At 39.0% G+C, this 22,770-nt stretch overlaps 1 protein-coding gene across 5 annotated transcripts in view; it reads right to left on the bottom strand.

The window, feature by feature from the left end:
• The window catches only part of LOC115218922 (rhotekin-2), a 222,585-nt gene that overhangs the window by 4,675 nt on the left and 195,140 nt on the right, over positions 1-22,770 (bottom strand). For all 5 annotated transcript variants that reach the window (XM_036509190.1, XM_029788935.2, XM_029788937.2 and 2 more), the window contains 8 exons: positions 13,749-13,942; positions 12,878-12,927; positions 9,311-9,364; positions 6,557-6,677; positions 5,534-5,693; positions 4,459-4,490; positions 3,102-3,199; positions 19-125 (listed from right to left, as the gene is read on the bottom strand). In XM_036509190.1, the coding sequence (XP_036365083.1) occupies positions 19-125; positions 3,102-3,199; positions 4,459-4,490; positions 5,534-5,693; positions 6,557-6,677; positions 9,311-9,364; positions 12,878-12,927; positions 13,749-13,942 (816 nt within the window). The remainder of the gene's footprint in view (positions 1-18; positions 126-3,101; positions 3,200-4,458; positions 4,491-5,533; positions 5,694-6,556; positions 6,678-9,310; positions 9,365-12,877; positions 12,928-13,748; positions 13,943-22,770) is intronic.

Raw genomic sequence — 22,770 nt, 5'->3', positions numbered from 1 at the left:
ATGAGTTGATTCCCTTACCAACAGATTGAGGTGACCAGTCATTGCAGGCCTTGTTAAGCAATGTGGTAACACAGCCAACCGACAGCAGTAGTGACCAAAAAACGGTAATTCATAGATATTGCCATCTGAAAGATTAATAGAAGAAGAAAAGAGGTTTTTTTTTAGAGAATAGTGAACACACAAATATCTATATGTTTGCATGCACATACATTTACATTTGTGCATACAAACATTCATACTCACTCATACATCTATCCAGATAAGCACATACAACTGTACATACATACACACACACACACATAATAAAGCCTCCATCACTGCAGGCTGCCTGTGTATCTGCACAAGTATGCATTGGGCAGAGCAAGATTTTTTTTATTTTAGGAAGACCAAGAGTCTCCATGCCTGCAAATCTCCCCTCTACATGATGCCAATGACTGCTCTGAGGGGAAGGCCACCAACATTCGCCAAGCTAGAAATAGTAGCCAAGACCACTTCAAATCATACCCATCTTAAAAACATGAAGGAACACATCAGATAATCTGCTCCTAGACAGATACATTATCTGAAAATATGGGATGGTCACAGCTGGAAGACTCTTTTAAAACAAACCAGTGTAATTAATGATTATCAGGTGCTAAACAATCAAGTAACCATTATCCTAGAGTTATCCACATAGTCCTATGAGGATGGTTGTAGTGGTAGTAGAAGAAGTAATGGTAGTGGGGGAAGAGTCAAACCTTTTAGCTTTTGTTTCGGTATGAATCGTAGGCAGGAGGTGGTGATGGTGGTGATGGTGCCACCAGTATGACAGGATACCAATAGCTGGCCTATTGGCAGGTTGTTCCAGGTCTTGGCATCTCACCTATCCACCTTCATTGTATCAACATAACAGCCATGACTAAAGTTTATCTTCTCATTATAATGCTAATCCCTGCTCACCAAGTCAGAGCTGGTTCTGTTGTTTCAGCTTGTCTCGTGGCCACATAAGGTAACTAGTCTAAATATTGTAACGAGGCTCTTAACAAAACCTTGTTTGTATTACGGGTGTATGTCATCACACTGCTCTCTCCTAATACAGCATAAGAGAGAGAGAGAGGAGTTTGTGTGTACACACATATACACTGGCTTGGTTTGGCTATGTGGATGAAGTAAGCAAGAGAGAAGACTGTTCTGCTTTGGAATGTGATGTAAGATGACAGCTATTTAAGTAGATGGAACCTGTGAAAGAAGGAGACCTAAGGTGACATGGGAGGAATTGGTGAAAACTGATCTCAGAATATTTGAGCATCTTCAGCAAATGTCTTCTACTCTAGCCCTCAACCAACTTAACCTTGTGAGTGGAGCTGGTTGATGGAAACTGGAAGAAGCTCATCATATTATAAAGTCAATAGGTGTTATACCTAATGATTATGAACATCCAATTATTAAAGTGGACAAAAATTATCAGAAAAGCCATTTCTATTCATTTTTTTTCAAATATATATAATGCTGTACCAAGGACTTTCTATTTCTTATTCTATTATATATATGCATATACACACACATACACACACGTACATATGTATGTGCAATCTTGCCTTGACATCACATAGTGGTCATAATCGAGCATCATATATTGCGTATGTAAATCACAAACGCAATATGTCTAAAGCTACAAGTTTAGATCTCCACCATTTTGCTGATCGTATGGCGTTAGGAAGGGCATCCGGTTGTAGAAACTTTGCCAGATCAGATTGAGCTTGGTGCAGCGTCTGGCTCACCAGTCCTCAGCCAAACTGTCCAACCCATGCCAGCATGGAAAGCGAACGTTAAACGACAATGATGATCATGATGATGATGATAAAATGCTCATACTCATTAACCCTTTAGCATTCAGCTCACTCTGTCAAATGTAATGCATATTTACTCCATTGTTTTGAATTGATCATGCATCAACTTGCAGCTTTGAAATTTTCATAATGTGATTGCTTATTTTTAGAAGGACATTGCATGGTAGGTGTGAGAGGCGAGCTGGCAGAATCGTTAGCACGTTAGTCGAAATGCTGAGCGGTATTTCGTCTGCTGCTACGTTCTGAGTTCAAATTCTGCCAAGGTAGACTTTACTTTTCATCCTTTAGGGGTCGATTAAATAAGTACCAATTACACACTGGGGTCGATGTAATCGACTTAATCCGTGTGTCTGTCCTTGTTTGTCCACTCTATGTTTAGCCCCTTGTGGGTAATAAAGAAACAGGTGTGAGAGGTTGGATCTGGCCAACTTGAACATAAAACAGGCGAAATATTTGTAGGAGATATAACTAGCTTAAAAGCTGAAGAGTTAAATTCAAATTGTAAGAGGCTAAGTATTCCAGACATGTTCCTTTAACCATAATTCTTAGGTTGAATATGTCTTGGTCACAATATGTGACCAAGACTGGACCTTTAGATTACAGATACAGTTCCAACAAGGCTTCCCCACAGTTTCCAATCTACCCAATTTCATTGCATTATCATAAACCATGGGTTAACCCAAGACTATGGTAAAAGACACTTGCCTAAGATGCCATGCAGCGGGATTGAAACCTGGGCCTTATGATTGCAAAGCAAACTTCTTGACCACAAGCATGCTTACAAGATGTGCATCCATGCAAGTGTAGACATGGTGATGTGGTTAAGAGACATTTTGCAACACCATGGTTTCCGGTTCAATCCCACTGTGCAGCACTTTGGGCAAGTGCCTTATACTGTAGACCTGCAGGCTGACCAATGCCTTTGGTGGGCAGAAACTGTATGGAAGCCTTTTGTGTATATGTGTGTGTATTGTGTGTGTTCCCCACCCTCCACCGCATGACAAAAAGAGTTTATTTCTTCATATTTCTGTAACTTAGCAATTCAGCAAAATACATTGATAGAGTGTATATAGCAGACTTGAGGAAAAAAACCCAAAAAACAAGAACCACCTCTCTTTACGCTCAACCTCACTCAAAATAAATAAAGATCAAGCCATCATTCAATAAGAGACTCACTGACTCAAAGACTCACGGACTCACAGACTCACGGACTCACGGACTCACGGACTCACGGACTCATGAACTCATGAACTCATGAACTTAGGGACTCACCTGCTGTAGGTTCCATGGTTAAGTCGTATGTTCGTACGGTGTCATCTGCATCAGAAAGGGACAGAGTACTGGTGGTAACCAAATCAAACTTTGGGCCCCTAAGGAAAAGAAATGACAAAGGACTCAGTCAGATAGCTGATCCAGTAAACTGCCAACATCAGAATCTTAACATCAAAGTCAGAAGACTTTCAGGAAACTAAGCAATTATTTATTCAAAAGAGGAATTGGTAAGCTGGCAGAATCATTAGCACACCCAGTAAAATGCTTGCAGCATTTCATCTATCTTTACATTATGAGTTCAAATTCCACCTAAGTCGACTTTGCCCTTAATCTTTTCAGGGTTCAATGAAATAAGTACCAGTTGAGTACTGGGGTCAATGTAATCAACTGATCCCCTAACCCAAAATTTCAGGCCTTGTGCCTATAGTAGAAATGATTATTACTGTCATTGTTATTATTATTATTAATAACTAAGGTGATGAGCTGGCTGAGCTGTTAACATGCTGAATGAGACGCTTAGCGGCATTTCATCCGTCTGTATGTTCAGAGTTCAAATTCTTCTGAGGTCGATTTATCCTTTCAGGGTTGAGAAAATAAGTACCAGTTGAACACTGGGGTCAATGTAATCGACTTAACTCCTTACTCTGAAATTGCTGGCCTTGCATAAAAATCTGAAATTATTATTATTATTAAGGCAGCGAGCTGGCAGAATCATTAGCATGCCGGGTGAAATGCTTAGCAGTATTTCATCTGCTGCTACATTCCGAGTTCAAATTCCGCTGAGGTCAACTTTGTTTTCAATCTTTTCGGGGTCGATAAATTAAGTACCAGTTGCGTACTGGGATCAATGTAATTGACTTAATCCCTTCCCCCAAATTTGAGGCCTTGTGCTTCCAGTAGAAAAGATTATTATTATCATTTTTGCCCACAGGCACATAGTGTAGTGGTTAAGAGCGCAGGCTACTAACTCCAAAATTCCGAGTTCAATTCTAGGCAGTGCCTTGAATAAATAATAATAATATTATTATCATTTTTATTATCTTTATTATTAAGGCTGCAAGCTGGCAGAATCATGAGTATACCAGAGAAAATGATTAGTAGCATTTTATCTAGCATTATGTTCCAGGTTCAAATTCCACCAAGGCCATCTTTGCTTTCCATCCTTTAAGGATTGACGAAATAAGTACCAGTTGAGCACCGGGGAGGGAGTCAATGTAATTGACTAACCGCACCCCAATGAAATTTTAAAATGAGTAACAACAAAACGTCAATGAAACAATAACTGAAATATCTTCAACAAAACACAACAATAAGAAAAACAAGGGTGAAATTTTGAAAATCAGAAGTGACTACTCACAGCACCATGTTACCAATTATGTCAGCATCACTCTGCAATAGAACAAAGACGAAGCAATTAACAAAAAATAACAAGAAAATTCTAATTAATAAATGAACAAGAGAAAGAGAAATCTGTGATGACTATCAGGTTTTTACCTTGCTCAGCCAGAGCTGATTATATCTTGTATACACATGAAAGTGTAACTACACACTCATACACAAGGCACAGTATGGGTAAATGGTTAAGGAGTTCACTTCACAACCACATGGTCCTTGGTTCAATCCCAATGTGTGTCATTTTTGGTAAAATGTTATTTTCAATAGCCTCAAGCCAACCTGTCTCTTAGGAGTGAAATTAGGTTACCAAAAACACTCCACAGAAGCCTGTCAGATAGGCCATATCTGTAATTTATAAAGATACATTGGGTTCACATCGATTTTAATTGTGATTTATGTTAAGGGTACACGTCTTGTGAGTTACTTGGTTACCCTGTCAGTGCTGGTGCTACATTAAAAGCTTCCAGTTCGCAGTCATGTGGTTGGCATCTGGAAGGGCATACAGCTGTAAAAATCTTGTCAAAACTTTGCCTGTGCTAGTGCCACATAAAAAGCATTGAGTCCACTCTACAGAGTGGTTGGTGTTGGGAAGGACATCAGAGCCATAAAATCCCTGTCAAAACAGACACGGTAGCCTGGGGTAAATTTTCTACCTGGCTGGCTTCTGTCAACCGTCCTACCCATGCATACATGGAAGATGGTGATGATGATGTCTATGGAATACTCAGCCAGTTAGCCGTTAGACCAGGAGGAGATGATTCAGCTGACTGAGTGAGTAGTGCCTCACTATTGAACAACAGGAGATCCATCCTTGATACACAGCCAAACAAACAGACGTAACATAACGTACACCAGGGCAACTACATACCCATAATCACACTGGAAAAACCACTCACGTTCAGACAAATTCAGAAACAACACGTGCATAATCAGATAACCTTTACCACACACACACACACACACACACACGCTACAATATCCACACATAGCAAAGAGAGAGAGAGAGAGAGAGAGAGAATATGACAAGGTGGACTTACCAATCCAGATAACCTCTTGCCAACGTTTCGTCCGACAGAGCCTGAGAAATCATTAAACTTCTTTCTGATTTTCTTTGGTGTGCTAGCAATGGTGAGGTCTTCGTGTAATTTGTGACAGTAGACCTCTAGGGTACATTCAAAGTTACAAGGGACATTGTCACTGAAATATACAATAATAGGGTGGGTGAGGTGCATGTTGGGGGCTAGGAAGTTTTATAGTGGCGGCATAGGGTGAAAATGAAAGCAGTAGAGTATAAAAGGGGTGGGGGTGAAATGTAGGGTGGGTGGGGAAGAGAGAGAGAGAGAAAGAGAACTGGAATGATAGAGGGAGCGAATGAAATGGGACACCAATGAAGGAGAGGCTTTGTGTTTGAGAGGTAGATAGATAGATAGATAGATAGATAGATAGATAGATAGAGAGAGAGAGAGAGAGAAGAAAAGAAAGTGTGAAACAGAGAGAGAGAGAGAGAGATATGATGTTTTTATTCAATCAGCCACAAAGTCATGGTTTCTCACATTTGTAAAGGAAGAGGAGGAGGTATCAACCCCAGTATAATAACATTTCTGGATACAAGAACTTTCTTAGCTCTATGCCATCAGGTATCGAACACGCAATCTTAAGATCATGAGCTAAATATCCTAACCACTATACCATGCACCTTCACAAAGCCTGTCACACACACAAATAAATATGTGAGAGTGTGTGTGTGTGTGTGTGTGTGTGTGTGTGTGTGTAAGTATGTATGTGAAACTGCATGTGTATGTCTGTATTTGTCTTTCTTTGTCCCTGTTACTACCACATGATGACCATTGTAGGCTTGTTTACATCCCTGTAACTTAGCAGTTCAGCAAAGACTGATAGAAAAGAAGTACCAGACTTGAAATAAGTACTACGGTTAATTTGTCCCCAACTGCAACCCTTCATGGCTGTGCCCCAGCATGGCCACAGTTCAATGAGTGAAGCAAGTAAAAGATACAAAAAAAAAAAAAACCCCCCCAAAAAAACTCAAAAGATATACTTACAATACAATGACATCGTCAAATGATATATCTGTCATGCTACGGTCAACATTTGATATCAAGCTGGTATCGTATATCTCGCTCCCAGTTTTAACCAAACAAAACACAGCATAACGACGATGATCTGCAAAATACAATAGAGGAAAAAAACATCAACAATAATCAAAACGAGGGAGAGGAAATAATTCAGAAATTAATAATTTCTAAATCAGGAACAAAGGTCCTGCTGTCATCATCATCATCATCATCATCATCGTCGTCGTTTAACGTCCGCTTTCCATGCTAGCATGGGTTGGATGATTTTGACTGAGGGCTGGTGAACCAGATGGCTGCACCAGGCTCCAATCTTGATCCGGCAGAGTTTCTACAGCTAGATGGATGCCCTTCCTAATGCCAACCACTCCGAGAGTGTAGTGGGTGCTTTTTACGTGCCACCGGTACGGGGGGCCAGTCAGGTGGTACTGGCAACGACCTCACTTGAATCTTTTTACGCATACCACCGGCACAGGTGCCAGTAAGACGACGTTCGTAACAATCACGCTGGAATGGTGCCCTTTTACGTGCCACTGGCATGGAAGCCAGCTGGCTGCTCTGGCACAGGAATACAAGTTAAACTTTTCAGACTAAAATTTACAGCCAAGGGAAGGTAGGTTGACTTATACACCGAGACAACTTGGAAAGACCAAAGATTCCAGGTGAAATACAACAGGATTTGGAAAGGTAGCAACAATGTTTGAATGTTTACACTACATAGTTATAATGACTTGTCTGCTGGAAAATAGGGTGCATATTCTTTTACTCTTTTACTTGTTTCAGTCATTTGACTGCGGCCATGCTGGAGCACCGCCTTTAGTCGAGCAACTCGACCCCAGAACTTATTCTTTGTAAGCCTAGTACTTATTCTATCAGTCTCTTTTGCCGAACCGCTAAGTTACGGGGATGTAAACACAGCAGCATCGGTTGTCAAGCGATGTTGGGGGGACAAACACAGACACACAAACACGTATATATACACATATATACAACAGACTTCTTTCAGTTTCTATCTACCAAATCCACTCACAACGCTTTGGTCGGCCTGAGGCTACAGTAGAAGACACTTGGCCAAAGTGCCACACAGTGGGACTGAACCTGGAACCATGTGGTTGGTAAGCCAGCTACTTACCACACAGCCACTTCTGCGCCTATATCTTTAGATTTGGTGGGGAGTTATCATACGATCAATGTGTATTTTACTGAAGCATACTTGCTTACAGCTGTCTGTCAATGTTGACAACGATGTTGTCCTCTAAGAGTCTTACCCTACATTTTGAGGGTTGATAAATGTGAAAACAGTCCGATCCTGGAATGGCATGTCCTTGAATACAGATGACAAGGGAAGTTGCCCATTATGCTGATGGTGAGTCAGAGATGACGTTGACATCTCTTTTCCTCAAGTATCTCATATCAGATTAGTCCAAAGTATGCAGCTCCTTCATTGCAGAGGGAGTGTCAGGTTTTCCGGTTCCGAGCAAAGTGCTCTAGTTGTACCAGCTGAATGTTGCAGGTGCTGAATACAAGCTCAAGAGGAGTGATCATATGATCAATTCTTATTTTACTGGTACATTTTAATTTATCCAATATCTCGTAGAAGGATGAAAGGTAAAATTTTAAACTTTGTGGGATTTGACAAATAAATCACCATCCTTGTTTCAACATCTACTTTTCCATGCATGCATGAAATATGTTGAGGTGGATTTTTTTTAACAGCCAGATGCTCTTCCTGTCACCAACCTTCAATTGTTTCCAAGTAAGGTAATATTTCCCCATAGTCAGACATGCTTACACTGAATATTGGAAATGAAGGACACCATGTGCATGACATTGGCAATTGTTTACAAATGCACTGTCAAAGCATAGAGATAGTAACACATATATATATATACCATAAATCTTCGAGTATAGTCCGCCCTTAAGTATAATACACAGGGAATTTTTAGGGGGCTGTACCTCTGAAAAACCTAAACCTTGTGTATAATATGCACCCCTTCTCTAGCTTGAAGTCATGCGTAATTAAGCCAGCAGCACCTAGTCGAACAAACACTTCCACGCATGCATGATACAATAATGGTGATGTTCTTAACTGTTATATGGGAATGTAAATATGTTTGCAAATTGTTTTGTTACATGTTATTCTGTGTTCTGAATACTTTTATTTTAATAAATGTTGCTTACTGCAAGTTATGAATGATTCTTTTATGACTTCATTGCTTTCAGGCTTAGCTTAAGGTATTTTCATGCCTGACATCACAAAATGTGTCTGAATAAACATTGTCGGACAGAAAATAGAAACTTGGACATTGCTTAGTACGCACTAGGGATTTTGACCTTTAAACTGGGGGGGGGGGATGCAGATCATACTCGAGGATTTATGATATATATATATACACCCACACATAGGTCTCTATCAGTTTCCTATACCATATGTATTTACAAGGCTTTACTCAGCCCAGGGTCATAGTAAAAAGACATTTGCCCAAGGTGGCACAAAGTGGGACTGAACCAAAAGCCATGTGGTCAGGAAGCAAACTTCTTGCCACATGGAGAGAGAGAGAGAGAGAGAGAGAGAGAGAGTCGTATGCAAATACATGTGTATAAGCACGGAAGTATCATCTTTTATTCAATGTTGTAGTTTTGAGTGACTGAATTTAGAGGGAAGGGAGGGGGTGTTCCGTAAAGGGAAGTAATTCTCAAGTTGGTTAAATTTATAGTACTTACCTCCCTTGTTTTTGAAATGATCTGTATCTTTCCACATGAGAGGAATTCTGATATCTGTATCGAGAAGAAGAAAAACAAGAACAGAAACAAATAAATATACGAAGTTTTAAAAGAGATAAACCGAGTAAAAAAATATATAATCTTTTAAAGAAATAAACAGAAGGAAGCCTATGACCAACAAAGCTCTGTAACAAAATGCCAGACTCCAACTCGGCTTCAGTTATTATTAGCTTTCAAAGTTATGAATCTGTCACCATCACTGACTTCACGTCTGCTTTCCATGCTGGCATGTGTTGGACGGTTTGACAGGTGCTAGTAAGCCAGAGGATATGCCAAGCTCTACTATCTGCATATGTACAATTTCTACAGCTGGATGCCCTCACCCGTTTCCAAGAAGGATAGTATTTCTCTATGGCCAGACATCATGCAGAATATTGGAAACGAAGAACTCTTGCTTGCATGACAATGATACTTGTACAACTATCACAAGATGTCAAGACAAAGAAATACACAAACACACAAATATGTTCAGAGCTTTTGATTTTTCACCCAAAGAGAAGCATATGCTACTTTTGATGAGTGATATTAATGCAATGTTGTCTATAACATACTCCTATACTTGTTTTAGTTATTTGACTGTGGCCATGCTGGAGCACCGCCTTTAGTCGAGGAAATCGACCCCCAGGACTTATTCTTTGTAAGCCTAGTACTTATACTATCGGTCTCTTTTGCCAAACCGTTAGGTTACGGGGACGTAAACACACCAGCATCAGTTGTCAAGCGATGCTAGGGGGTACAAACACAGACACACAAACATACACACACACATATATATACGATGGGCTTCTTTCAGTTTCCGTCTACCACATCCACTCACAAGGCTTTGGTCGGCCTGAGGCTATAGTAGAAGACACTTGCCCAATGTGCCACGCAGTGGGACTGAACCCAGAACCATGTAGTTGGTAAGCAAGCTACTTACATATAGGCGCAGGAGTGGCTGTGTGGTAACATATGTAACATTCAGCAACGAACAACTTGTAATAATACATTTAAACAATTATAGTGATATGCAATAAAGCCGGTTCAATTCATTTTCACATCTTAATATTTTTGTGAATGCACGCACATGCTATCTCTCTCTCTCTCTCTCTCTCACTCACACACACACACACACACACACACACACACACACAGAGCAGGCTCTTTCAGTTTCTGCCTATCAAATCCACTCACAAGGCTTTGATCAGCCTAGGACTTTAGTAGCAGACACTTACTGAGGTGCCACACACTAGAACTGAATCCAGAACTATTTGAGACAATACTGCATAATAATCACAATTTGTACATGGATCATTACTTCACTTACTATAACATTTGATTAAATGCATGGAGTTCAACTAATATTAAAAAAATCCTTATAATGAAAATCTAACGAGGCAGGGGGATATTATTACCAACAAAGTACAGAAGGCGAAAAGTTGTGGTTGGGGTGCTAGTCTGTTGAGCTCAGGAACATGACAACTTTGATACATTTTTATAAGTTACATGAACCAAGCAGTCTCAATTATAATTTCACAGTTGAGGGCTTATTGAGAAGAAGAGCATTCAGCTGTAAAATTAGTCGCTCAAACTAAAACACATGTCTACGCAGCCAACCTAGCATGGAAAGGTTTGTGAAAGAGTTTAAATAACTCGTGTTTTTTTTTCTTGAGATTCACTGTTCCAAAGAAGAATAATTTCCCTTTCTCTTGAAAGCTTATAAAACTCCTCACATCAATGGCTTTACAATTCTCGTTGATAAGAATAAAGTTTTATAAACGGATAGAAATTCAGAAGACTGCTTTGGTCCATTGGTAGAACACCTGTCATATGCACAGGAGATGTGGGTTCATATCCTACAGGCAGCCTTTGACATTTTCTATCCAAAACAGTTTTTCAGCCCAACATTTATATGCTATTGTTTATGGCTTTATATAGAGAGCCACTGTTCCAAAGGAAAGTGTGTTTAATCAAGTGATGTGATTAATTAAAGTACACTGATAAGAATAGTTTAAAATGTCAGCAAAAGGCCAGCAATTTTGTAAAGTGGGGGATAGTCGACTACATCGACACCAGTACCCAACTGGTACTTACTTTATCAACCCCAAAAGGATGAACGACAAAGTCAATCATGGTAAGATGTAAAATCAGATGACAAAGTGCCGGAAGAAATACCACTAAGCACGTTGTCCAACTTGCTGGCAATTCAGCCAGCTAGCTGCCTTAAAGTACATGAATAACAATATTCACAAGAATTTGTAGATCAGTGGTGGTCTGTGTCAGTATTAAATAAAATAGTAAATACAAGCAAAGGCACTGTATGTTGGTAAAATACAGAATTTGAGAACACTATTGATGGTTTGAATCATTATTGGAAATTAATCTATAAAAGTGTAAAAGAAACATAAATTTCAGATTTGCAATGAGGAATGAAATAAAAAAAAAATTTAATTAAACATCTGGATTCTTGTCTTTCTTCAGAGAGGATGGACACTAGAGGCTTTTATACTATCGTTGTGAAAACTGGGAAAAAAATTTGAAATTTAGCAGCTGTGGTGATAAGGCCTCTTCGAAAAAAAGCAAGCACTATGTTTTGGAGTATATAAGTTGAATTTTTCAGGCCAAAAATTCCATGTGAAACGCAGCAGGACTTGAAAAGATAGCGACAATGTTTGAATGTTTACACAACATGTTTACACTATATACTATGTTGTCTTGTATACCAGGAAGTATGAAATCCATTGAATTTTTCACTCCTCAAAGTACATAAAAATCACTGTTATTTATTTTTCTTCAAGAAAAATGCTTCAAGCTGCAGAACTTTTAGTCTGCTGTGAAAACGAAAGAAACTGACTTTAACCCTTTAGTTACGAACCCGGCTGAAACCAGCTCTGGCTCTGAGTACAAATGTCTTGTTTTCATAAGTTTTGTATTAAAATCTTCCACCAAACCTTAGTCACAATTTATGTTCCTAACACCAGCTGAGTGATAACTACGTTATTTTATTAAATTTTTTGTTATATTTAAAGTAAATGAAAGAAACACAGAGCTTCTCAATAGAAATACAGTAACGAAAGGGTTAAGGATGTGAGTCTGTGTCAGGAAAAAAAAAAGGGAGGTAGTAGGGAAAAATTGAGAGAAAATATATGTTTATTGCAGTATACACTTATAAACTAGCTGTTTATCAAACCAATGATGGACTTCTATGTGGTTGAGCTAGTTGGTAAAACTAGTAGTCAAATCATTTTCTAGTTTCATATATATTATCTTAATAGTAAGAATGTGCTCAGTGACTTAGTTTTGGATATATGAAATGAAGATAGGATGGTCACAGATGAACAAAGATTAGTCATAGTGGGTGGACACAGGAAAACTATGTGATCACACCTGAAACAACCTATTTAATGCACAGGTGGAGTAAATAAAGCTGAACGACACCAGTTATAATCAGTATTAATGAACTATCAATGGCTGAAAAGGAAGGAAGTTGTAGGAAGTAGTAAAAATAAAAGGGAAAGAGTAACTTACCTGAAACGCTCACCTGGCTTTTACAAGGGGTTTGGTTTCCTTCGACGCACCTGACAGATGAAACAGATAAAGACAAATTGCAAATGACAGTAAACAAAAATTAATTCAGTAATTCAGTACAAAAATAGCCCTTAATCAAATTTAGTATCATCATTTAATGTCTACTGTTTTATACTTGTATGGGTCAGACGAAATTTGCAATCAGGAATGAAATAAAAAATTTTTTTTAAAATTAAACATCTGGATTCTTGTCTTTCTACAGAGAGGATGGACACTAGAGGCTTTGAAATTTAGCAGCTGTGGTGATAAGGCCTTCATATTTACTCCCTATAGCCCTACACCCATCCTGTGGCCAACCCTCCCCTGTTTCCAAGCAAGGTAATATTTCTCCAAAGCCAAATGTTTTTCATGGAAGACTTGGAAATGAACAACCTTGTTTGTCATAATCCACCAAAGGCCAAAATATCCCCCAAAACAATGATGTTCCAGAGACCAAAATCCTACCAATAATAATACTTAATCCACCAAAAGACCACACCCATCCTGTTGCCAACCCTCCCCTGTTTCCAAACAAGGTAATATTTCTCCAAGGCCAAATGTTTTTCATGGAAGACTTGGAAATGAACAACCTTGTTTGTCATAATCCACCAAAGGCAAAATATCCCCCAAAACAATGATGTTCCAAAGACCAAAATCCTACCAATAATACTTAATCCACCAAAAGACCATAGTGCCCTGCCAAGACCAAAATTTCCTACAGATCATAAACCCTGAGGCTGAAATATTTGGAAATATCAGAGACTAAGACAGAGAAAGCAAAGTGAGGATATGAAATGAGTTGTGAGGTATCAGGGATTCAGAGACTACTTACAAAGTTTTCCCCATTACTTCAGCAGTAGTGCGTCGCTGTAGCTCTCTCATGTAATTGATGATACGAGAGTTAGTTGTAATCAGATTCTTTGATGCTTCCAGCTTCTGGCTTGGGTTTTTGGCTGCAGCCAATAGTTTGGTGGTCCCTTCTCTCATTTTGATTTCATGATCAATTTTCTGTTGCAAGTCGGTGTCCTGAAAAATAAAAATAAATAAATAATAATAATAATAATGATGATGTAAAATTAAAAAAGATAATATGTTGTTGATAACACTTTAGCATTTAAACCAGTTGTATTTGACTCAAACATTCTACCTATTTTTAGGTGCAAACCAACCAGATCCTGTCTTTCACACTTACCCTACAATGTAATTCTAAAAATGTACAAATCACATCATCAAAATCTCAAGGTTACAAGATAATATACAGAACAATAGGAATACATAAGCATTACAGTTGACCAATGAAATCTGAATGCTGAAGAGGTGAAGGCTTGACTTCACAAGAGGTCAAAGGTTACAGGTTATTATTAACAGGAGAAGACTCAAAACTTTATACATATCATCATCATGCCTCGTTACAATACCAGTAAATTACAGACCAGCTTCTTCAACACCAATTGCCTTAACGTGGAAAACAGTGAGTAAAAATGCCAAGTTAATAGTGTAGTTAAGACAGAATCAACTGAATACCATAACTGATAATGTATCATTCCTGTGTCCATCACACCTTGGTTCCCAGTATACAAATTCACCTGGCTTTAGGCGTGTATTACAATTGGTATGATGATGTCACTACTGCTAGCTGAGACAACTACAAAGAAATCATGGGAGTGTGGATGGAATGAGACATTTGGGCACAGCTGTTTTGGCATTGCCCATTTGGCATTGCTGATCTGACACCAACTTATTTAGGCATCAGATGTTTCAATATTTCTCTTGTTCTCTCTCTCGGTATATTTCTGTGCATGCATGCATATGTGCATTTCCTCTATGATCACTCCAACATGTGATGTGTAATACACCATGCATCTGTACAAGCAATGTCAATTTGTTGGAGGGAGCACAAACAGTTGATCAGACTGTTTAGCAAAAAGAGTGTGGAACTCTCTCTCCCTCAGATCAAGAGACTACCATTAAATTATATATATGTATATATATATTATTCAAAGAAATTCCAACTCTGTTTTTTATGTTTTATTTATATTCTTTATAATATTAATGTAGAATATAGAATATATGGAATAAATAGTATATATATAGTAAAATGAACTGAAGTATTGATTGTCTTATTGAATAGATGAAATGTTGAATATCAAATATTAGGGGACTAGTATACTTTCTTGCATTATAGCAGTCTTCAAGGTCCCATATATATATATTTAGGGGAGGTGAAGGGTGAGAGTGGGGGACAGGCAGCGACTTCCCACCCAAGCTCTCTCTCTACTATAAAGGGAATTTTAGTTTGAGATATGAAGGCATGTCAAAGGTTGCAGTAAGAAGACATGTTTGATATATAAAAGACATGATCAGGTTATAGTAACAGTTTTGGGTAAATAAACATAATTAGAGAGAACTGGGTGGAGGAAAATGTGTGGCATGATAGGAATGTAGACAGAGATGGGGGCAGATGAACATTACAGATGAGAGAGGGGGAAAGAGAGAGAGGGGGTGAGAGAAAAGCAGAGAAAAAGAGAGGGAGAGATGAACATCACAGATGATAGAAGTAGAGAGAGAGAAAGAGAGGGAAAGAAAAATTGAGAGGAAAAGTGTTAGTGAAAGATGGGGGTAGGAAGTGAACTGGAAGAGGTGAGGGTGGAGAAACAAGGTGAGTGAGATAGGGAGTAAGAGGTGGGGGGGCGAGAAATAGAGGAAAATGAACATAAAAAGAGAAACACACACACCTCATCATGTCCACTAAAAGTGTAGAATCAAACATTCCTTGAAATAAGACCAACATAAATATGTCAACGAAAAACACCCAACCCAAGCATTTGGAAATTAAAAAAAAAAAAAAAGAACTTCAGAAGTAAATGATAGCAGGAAAGGGGCAAAGAACAAAAGGAGGGTTAAGAAAAGTGGGGTACATTTTTAAAGATTTTAGGGTTTCTTGTGATTTTTGACAATGAAGTGTCATCCTGTCATTCATCCGAACCAAAAAGAGAACTTCATATATGATATCCTATAAGATTTACATGCAAAACACATCTGAATGTGGTTTAGAAGTTTGCTTCCCAATCATGGAGTTTTGGGTTCAGTCCCATAGGACAGCACCTTCAGCAAGTGTCATCTACTATAGCCACAATCCGACAAAAGCCTTGTGAGTGAAACAGATAGACGGAAACTGAAAGAAGCCCACTGTGTGTGTGTTTTCTCCCACTATCACAAGACGGAAACTGAAAGAAGCCCACTGTGTGTGTTTTTTCCCCCACTATCACTTGACAACTGATGTTGGTGTATTTCCATCCCTGTAACTTAGCAGTTCAGCAAAAGAGACAGATAGAATAAGTACCAGGCTTACAAACAGTTAAGTCCTGGGGTTGAGCTCTTCAACTAAAACCATTTAAAGTGGTGCTCCAGCATGGCCACTGCCAAATGACTGACACACGTAAAAGAACATACATTCAAGGAGAATAATCAATTGTTCATTACATAACTATCATTAATTATCAGTAACCTCACTGCACCTCTTCCTCACCCACAGTTCACACTGAGTATACACCACACAGCATTCCTACCAAGTTCTTTTCCTACATAGCAAACACAGCTGCTTCACAGATAGGATGTAGAGTCTTGGCTTCTTTCCTGCTGACGAGTAATTTTTTTTTACCTTCGCTAGGTTCTAATTCTAGGCCTTGGCTTTCATATTTAGAAAAATCTTTAACAGTTTGGCAGATTCAGCTTTCAAACCTAGGTCACCGGCATTCTCTTCTCTTTTATTATTCCTTTACTCGTTTCAGTCATTGGACTGTGGTCATGCTGGGGCACCACCTTGAATGGTTCAGGTGGACAGACGAACCCTGGTACTTAGAAATTTAGTACTTATCCTTATCAGTCTCTTTCGTCAAATTGATAAGTTACAGGGATATGAACAAACCAACAACAGTCGTTAAGCAATAATGGGTGGGTGTGCAAACAGACACATATATACATTTGTTTTTAATTATTACTTTTTAATAGAGTGAAAATAATGCAAGTTATAAAACATAGTACAAGTCAATGGTTTGTACTTCCACCTTGTATTTCAATATTTATTATAATTTGCATTATTTTGGCTTTATAAAAAAAATAGAAACATTTATACATATGCTTCATGCAAACTATACAACTCTAAGATATATATATATGCGCAAGCGGAAACGACCAGCTGGAAGGCCTCCACGATGGTGGAGTTACGATTTCAGGACAACGAATGGGATCACGTGGATGAGAAAGGTGCGATCCAGAGAGGAGTGGACAGCGTGCTGTGACCAGCGGTGTCAAATGGACGCCCAACGGACTGGTCGGTCAAGATGATCAAGGTGATATATATATATATGTGTGTGTGTGCAGAAGGCTTCCACACAGTTTCCATTGACAAAATTCACTCACAAGACATTGGTCACCCTGAGCTTATCAGAGTCTTGCCCAAGATGCTGCACAGTGGGACAGCACCCAATATATGATTGCAAAGCAAGCTTCTTAATTATAAAACTTTGCCTGCAGCTGATCCCAAAGCCCAGTTATAGCCTGGAGAACTATAGAAACAGGGGATGGGATGAAACCTAAGCCCTGTTGGACATCCATCTGTATGCCAAATTCTTCACAGAACTCATAGCTAAACCTCACCTAGCTAACAGCATGCATGGCTCTCACAGGCCTTTCATCGACACTTGGTTTTCTTAACCACTTATTTACAGAGCAGAGTACTCTACCAAAGGCCTTCTCTAGGCCAACAAATGCTAATTATAGTGGCTTGATTGTTGCTAAGAACTTCTGTCATTGTCTTACTACTATCATGACGATCATATTACTGGCACCATGTTCAAGCACAATCTCCTCAAATCAGGTCTCATCTAAGCTAAGTCTTATTCCATTCAGTTGTGCTATAAATGCTCTCTTTTACTTCCACAATTTAATCTGTCCATCAACTAGAAGCTTCTGCAGTGGCCTCTTTCTGGAATATCACGTCTGCACTTGTAACTAATGATGAAAATACCACTTTCTTAGATACATGAACATACATCAGCATACAGTTCTATATTTAAGAGATGAGGAATTATGTACATTATTTACATTATTTACATTATTTACAATTGACAGCTATTTATCCTCATCTTGTTTGTTAACACAGCATTTCAGGTGTCTTGGGGAAATTTCAAACCTGGGCTCCCATTCCTAAGGTATTTTTCGATGTTGTTATTATCATCATCATTATTATTATTATTATTATTATTATTTCAGGTCACACCCCAATGCTTATATTTTAAGATTGGTACTTCAGTCGCTTCTGCTGAAGTGTTAATTTACAGGTATGGAAACAAACCAACATCAGCTATAGGGCTGTAGGGCAGCAGGGGGGGCAAACAAACACAACAGGTTTCCACACAGTTTCCATCTACCAAATTCACTCACAAGGAAACTGGTTGGCCCAGGGTTACAACAGAATATACTTGCTCAAGGTGCAGTTCAGTGGGACTGAACCCAAAACTGTTTGGCTACAAAGCAAGCTTCTCAACCACACAACCAAGCCAGCACCTATATTCAAAGTAGAATATTCCTTCCATTGCTTCTTAGTTTCTTTCTTTCTTCAAAAGAAACTCTACAAGTATTTAATCATTTCATTTGTTTCCTTTCTCTTCAGGTTGTGTAAATGTGCAGGCATGGTTGCAGTTAAGAAACTTACTTCCAAACCTTGTGATCTTGGGTTCAGTCCCACTGCATGGCATTTTGGGGCAAATGTCTTCTATTATAGCCCCAGGCTGACCAAACTCTTTTGAGTGGATTTGGTAGACAGAGACTGAAAGAAGCCCACAATATGGGCACACACACACACTGTGAGAAAGAGGCACACATACATGTGTGCGTACGTGCGTGCGTGTGTGTGCGTGTTTGTCCTCCACCACTTGACAACTAGTGTTGGTTTGCTTATGTCCCATAACTGAGTGGTTCAGCAAAAGAGTCTGATGAAATAAGTACCAGGCTTTAAAACAAAAAAATTAAGGCGTGGCTGTGTGGTAAGTAGCTTGCTTACAAACTACATAGTTCTGGGTTCAGTCCCACTGCGAGGCACCTTGGGCAAGTGTCTTCTACTATAGCCTCGGGCCAACCAAAGCCTTGTGAGTGGATTTGGTAGACAGAAACTGAAAGAAGCCCGTCGTATATATGTATATATTTGTGTGTGTGTGTGTGTGTGTGTGTGTGTGTGTATGTTTGTGCGTCTGTGTCTGTCCCCCAACATCACTTGACAACTGATGCTGGTGTGTTTACATTACCGTAACTTAGCAGTTAGGCAAAAGAAACCGATAGAATAAGTACTAGGCTTACAAAGAATAAGCCCTGGTGTTGATTTCTTCGACTAAAGGCGGTGCTCCAGCATGGCCTCAGTAAAATGACTGAAACAAGTAAAAAAGTAATAGAGTAAATACTGGGGTCGATTTCTTTGACTAAACCCATCAAGGCAGTGCCCCAGCATGGCCACAGTTCAACGACTGAAACAAAAGTTAAAAAGAACACACACATACACACACACACATATTTTGAATCCTGTTTTATAACCCATATCACAGATATAGTCTAACGTAACATAACACCTAACAGATTGGTAGGCAAGATACACTTGGTAGGCTGTGGCACACAGTCGGGGCACAAAATCATAGAGAATTGTGTGTTAAGGTCAAAAATTACTTTTATTTCGCATTTTTGAAATTATGTCTAGTAGACCCGGCTTCTTATGCATTCAGAGAGAAGAGGATATGACGTACGCTCTGTTTATAAAAAGCTAATATTTCCTGTATCGTACATGGCAGTACTTAGCATCACATACGCACGTCTTTACTGCAAGCCTCCGCCACCACCACCACCACCACCACCACTACCTCCTCATCTTTTTCTCTCTCTCTTGTAATCTAAACCTGCCTTAAACCGAAATATTCAAGAGTTTTAAATATAGTAATATATAAAGACTATATGAGACAGCAGTTCAGTTGCTTGGTTGGTTGGTTTTCTTGTTTTTGTCAAGTTTGTGTCTCAGTCGACACGTTTTATCGTATGCACACTGCATAATAAAGTGGTGCCTGAATGCGATGCAGCTATTCTGCAGGAGTTCTTGCATTACATGTTGCATGGTAATCATGGTGATGGCATAGAATTTTATTCTCTCCATGTTTCCCCCACCAGTCCTACTAACAAAATACATGCAGAGCAATGATTGAGTTGTCTACGTGATCGCTCAACCTGCTAGAAATAGCAGTCCAATCTTCCGACTCATCTCCCACCCCATCCACTACCCTCATAGTGCTAGGAAAAACATGTTGAATGTGATTCTGGATTCCTTGCATGTAAGAAGGAAAAGATGGGATGGTCACAGCTGAAATGTCTTTGATCATAGTTTTGTTCAATCGGAGGTGAATGACTGAGTTAAAAAAACAAAACAAAATTCAAATCATCAATTAGACTTCTTATCAGTTGCTTGACTTGCTGAAAACAGAAGTCAAATCCCAAACCCCCACCCCACCATTTCGACATATAACTCCCAGTGATTTTCAACCCTTTGATTTTCCCTTTTGATTTCAAAATACACTGGGGCCAACTTGGCAAATCATCTTTCTATGGTCAATAAAAAAAAAAAAGTATCAGGCATGTAATAGGGCCAATGTAATCAACAGGCCCCTCTCCTCAAAACTGTTGGCCTTGTGCTTAAATTAGATATAATTACATGAAGGATGAGGAAATGATAAAAAGGCTCTTAACCTGTGCGGGTGCCACGTAAAAAGTACCTGAGCTGGTGCCACATATAAGGCACCTGCGTCAGTGCAACATATAAAGCACCTGTGCTGGAGCCATGTAAAAAGTATCCAGTACACTCTGTAAAGTGGTTGGCATTAGGAAGGGCATCCAGCCATAGAAACCAATATATAACAGATGGCTGAAGCTTGGTGTAGTTCTTTGGCTTGCCAGCTCTGGCCAAACTGTCCGACTCAAGCCAGCATGGAAAACAGATGATGATGATTATAATGATGGCGATTATGATAACCTTTAGGTAGAAATTGGTTCTTTGAGTTCGAATTTAGCAGAACCCCCTTTTTATTTTCCCTGGCCCATTTATTCGCCCCACAGTAAAAAAAAAAAAAAATACAAGTACTGAGGTTGATTTAATTAACCCCTTCTCCCACCCCCAAAATTTATGCCTTTCTGCTTGTAGTAGAAATTCTTATTTTGCATAAAGGGTAGCAGTGGGATGGCACTCGATGATCTTGTGATCAAACCAAAGAAACTCTCGGTATTTTTTCTTTTTACCAAATTGCTGATGGTACTGATTACAGGTAAGTTGTAAGTACACCATGAGGAAAGTTCACCAAGAAAATATATCCAGGATATCTCATCGTTGAACAGTGAACTGAGGATGATGAACTTTGCCCACAGTGACATGATGACAGTGAACTTACCAGATATGGTTAGTACTATTGGTCACCCCTCTTGAAAAAAGAGTCACTGAATAATGGATTTGAACTCGAGAATACGCTGAGCTAAAAATAGATGCCATGACACATCCCGTCTGACACTGATAACTCACAAACCTAGAACTCTTATTTTATTGACCTCAAAAGGATAAGATGGAAGGTTGGCATTGACCCCAGGCAGCAGTGAGTTGGAACTGGACCAGTAAGTCGGTCAGTCCAACAATTCTGTCCATTTCCTAAAACTCTTATGGTTTTGTAATCTATTTCAGAATTAGCAAATCATTTCATTATGTACTGAAACAACAGGACATCAGACACGGGTCAGCGGCAGAAATTTCAGTATCACCTTTCTGCCATGTTCGATATAACAGTACAAATCCCCCTTCCTGTATAGATCAAATGACCCACACCACCACCACCACCACCACCAGTCCCATGCCATAATACAGACAAGGTGGGGACCTGGTTGAACATGACCCTGACTGACATGCCAGATAGGTTAGAGCTGCTTCTAAAATATCCACTGGTTAAGCAGCGGTGGTGGTGGCCAACATCAATGGATACTCTACAACAGGTTATATTATTTATTGAAGTTTCCATTTCAGAGTCAGCCAGTTGTGGTATCGCATTAACAAAATATGAGGTTAACGGTAATTAGAGAGGAAATAATTAAATATACTGAAAACAAGATAAAGCAAACATTTCGCTTTGTCTCTCAGCAGTAAAACAAAACTGCCATCATATCATTGTTTTAAAACACATAAATGGAGAGCTTGCTCACTTGGTAGCTTGCTTGCTTCTGAATTCAATAAGATTAAAGTTATTATTATTGTGCTTTAAAAACTATTAAATAAAAGCACTTGTCTTTATCCTACACCAAAATCCAAGTAGAGTTGAAGAATGGCAGTCAAGAGGAGCAATAAACACACATCGTGTGGGTTGTGTTCCACTCTATATTTCAGAAAGTATTCTGTCTTTCATGCTCAACTTTGTACCTAGAGTAGAAAAGAACATATGGCACTGACCAATACCCGTTTTTCAAGTAAGATGTTTCTTATTCTACAGCTTCAAAGGAACAAAACCAGCAGAGAATTTGTTGGTAAGAGAAATGACAACATCATTTCTGCTTGTAGCTCATGATTTCCAGAGAAGGACAAATATAAACAAACATAGAGACAGGTACAGTTTCCATCAAACAAATCCACTCACAAGGCTTTAGTCAACCCAGGGCTATAACACAAGATATACTGCTGAGTGGGATTGAACCTCAAATCGTATGAATGGAAAATGAACTTCCTAACCACACGGTACTTCATATACTAACTCTGAATATAAAAGTAAGCACTTTGATTTTTTTAATTC

This window comes from Octopus sinensis, linkage group LG14 (assembly GCF_006345805.1).
Source record: "Octopus sinensis linkage group LG14, ASM634580v1, whole genome shotgun sequence".
NCBI lineage: Eukaryota > Metazoa > Mollusca > Cephalopoda > Octopoda > Octopodidae > Octopus > Octopus sinensis.
Note: the sequence above shows the minus strand (reverse complement) of the source record. Positions and strands in the feature narration are given on the sequence as shown.